This window comes from Camelina sativa, unplaced genomic scaffold, assembly GCF_000633955.1.
Source record: "Camelina sativa cultivar DH55 unplaced genomic scaffold, Cs unpScaffold08158, whole genome shotgun sequence".
In the NCBI taxonomy this organism is placed as follows: domain Eukaryota; kingdom Viridiplantae; phylum Streptophyta; class Magnoliopsida; order Brassicales; family Brassicaceae; genus Camelina; species Camelina sativa.
The window spans coordinates 1-441 of record NW_010929226.1 but is presented as its reverse complement, the minus strand read 5'-3'; the positions used below and the strand labels follow the sequence as shown (position 1 = coordinate 441).

Sequence of the window (441 nt, the reverse complement as noted above, 5' to 3'; positions counted from 1 at the left end):
AGTTAAGATCAATTAAATTTGACTCAGAGTCGTTATGAACAGGGCCACAGGTACTGCTTGAAGTTGAAAGCTGATCTTCATTACCAGATAGAGGAACCTGCCCAGCAATAACAGCATCACGGTATGTAGCAGGCTTCGCAAGAGTATTCTGCCATGGGTCTCCAACAGGGGGAACTAAATGTGACTCCTGGCTAGGTGCAGTTGTTGCAGCTGACACCTCCCGGACCAGATTGTGATTCTTCACCTCAATATCATCTATTCGGGGAGGATTCTGGTGATCATTTGCCGGATTTTTACGGTTTTCAGGCTCAAAATGCTCACGAAATTTCATATCAGGTACTACTTTTTGCTCCTCAACTAGCGCTTGTGAGCTTTGGGGTATGGTGCCAGGGTATGGATACCCTTCAGCCCAGCCAACTTGCTGATTGACATGCCCTTGGA

At 46.7% G+C, this 441-nt stretch overlaps 1 protein-coding gene across 1 annotated transcript; it reads right to left on the bottom strand.

The window, feature by feature from the left end:
• Positions 1-4: 4 nt before the first annotated feature.
• LOC109131918 lies at positions 5-436 on the bottom strand (the record flags this gene model as incomplete). The annotated part of the gene is made up of 1 exon (XM_019243089.1): positions 5-436. A coding segment is annotated over one exon (432 nt), but the record flags the coding sequence as incomplete, so codon positions are not given.
• Positions 437-441: the final 5 nt, after the last annotated feature.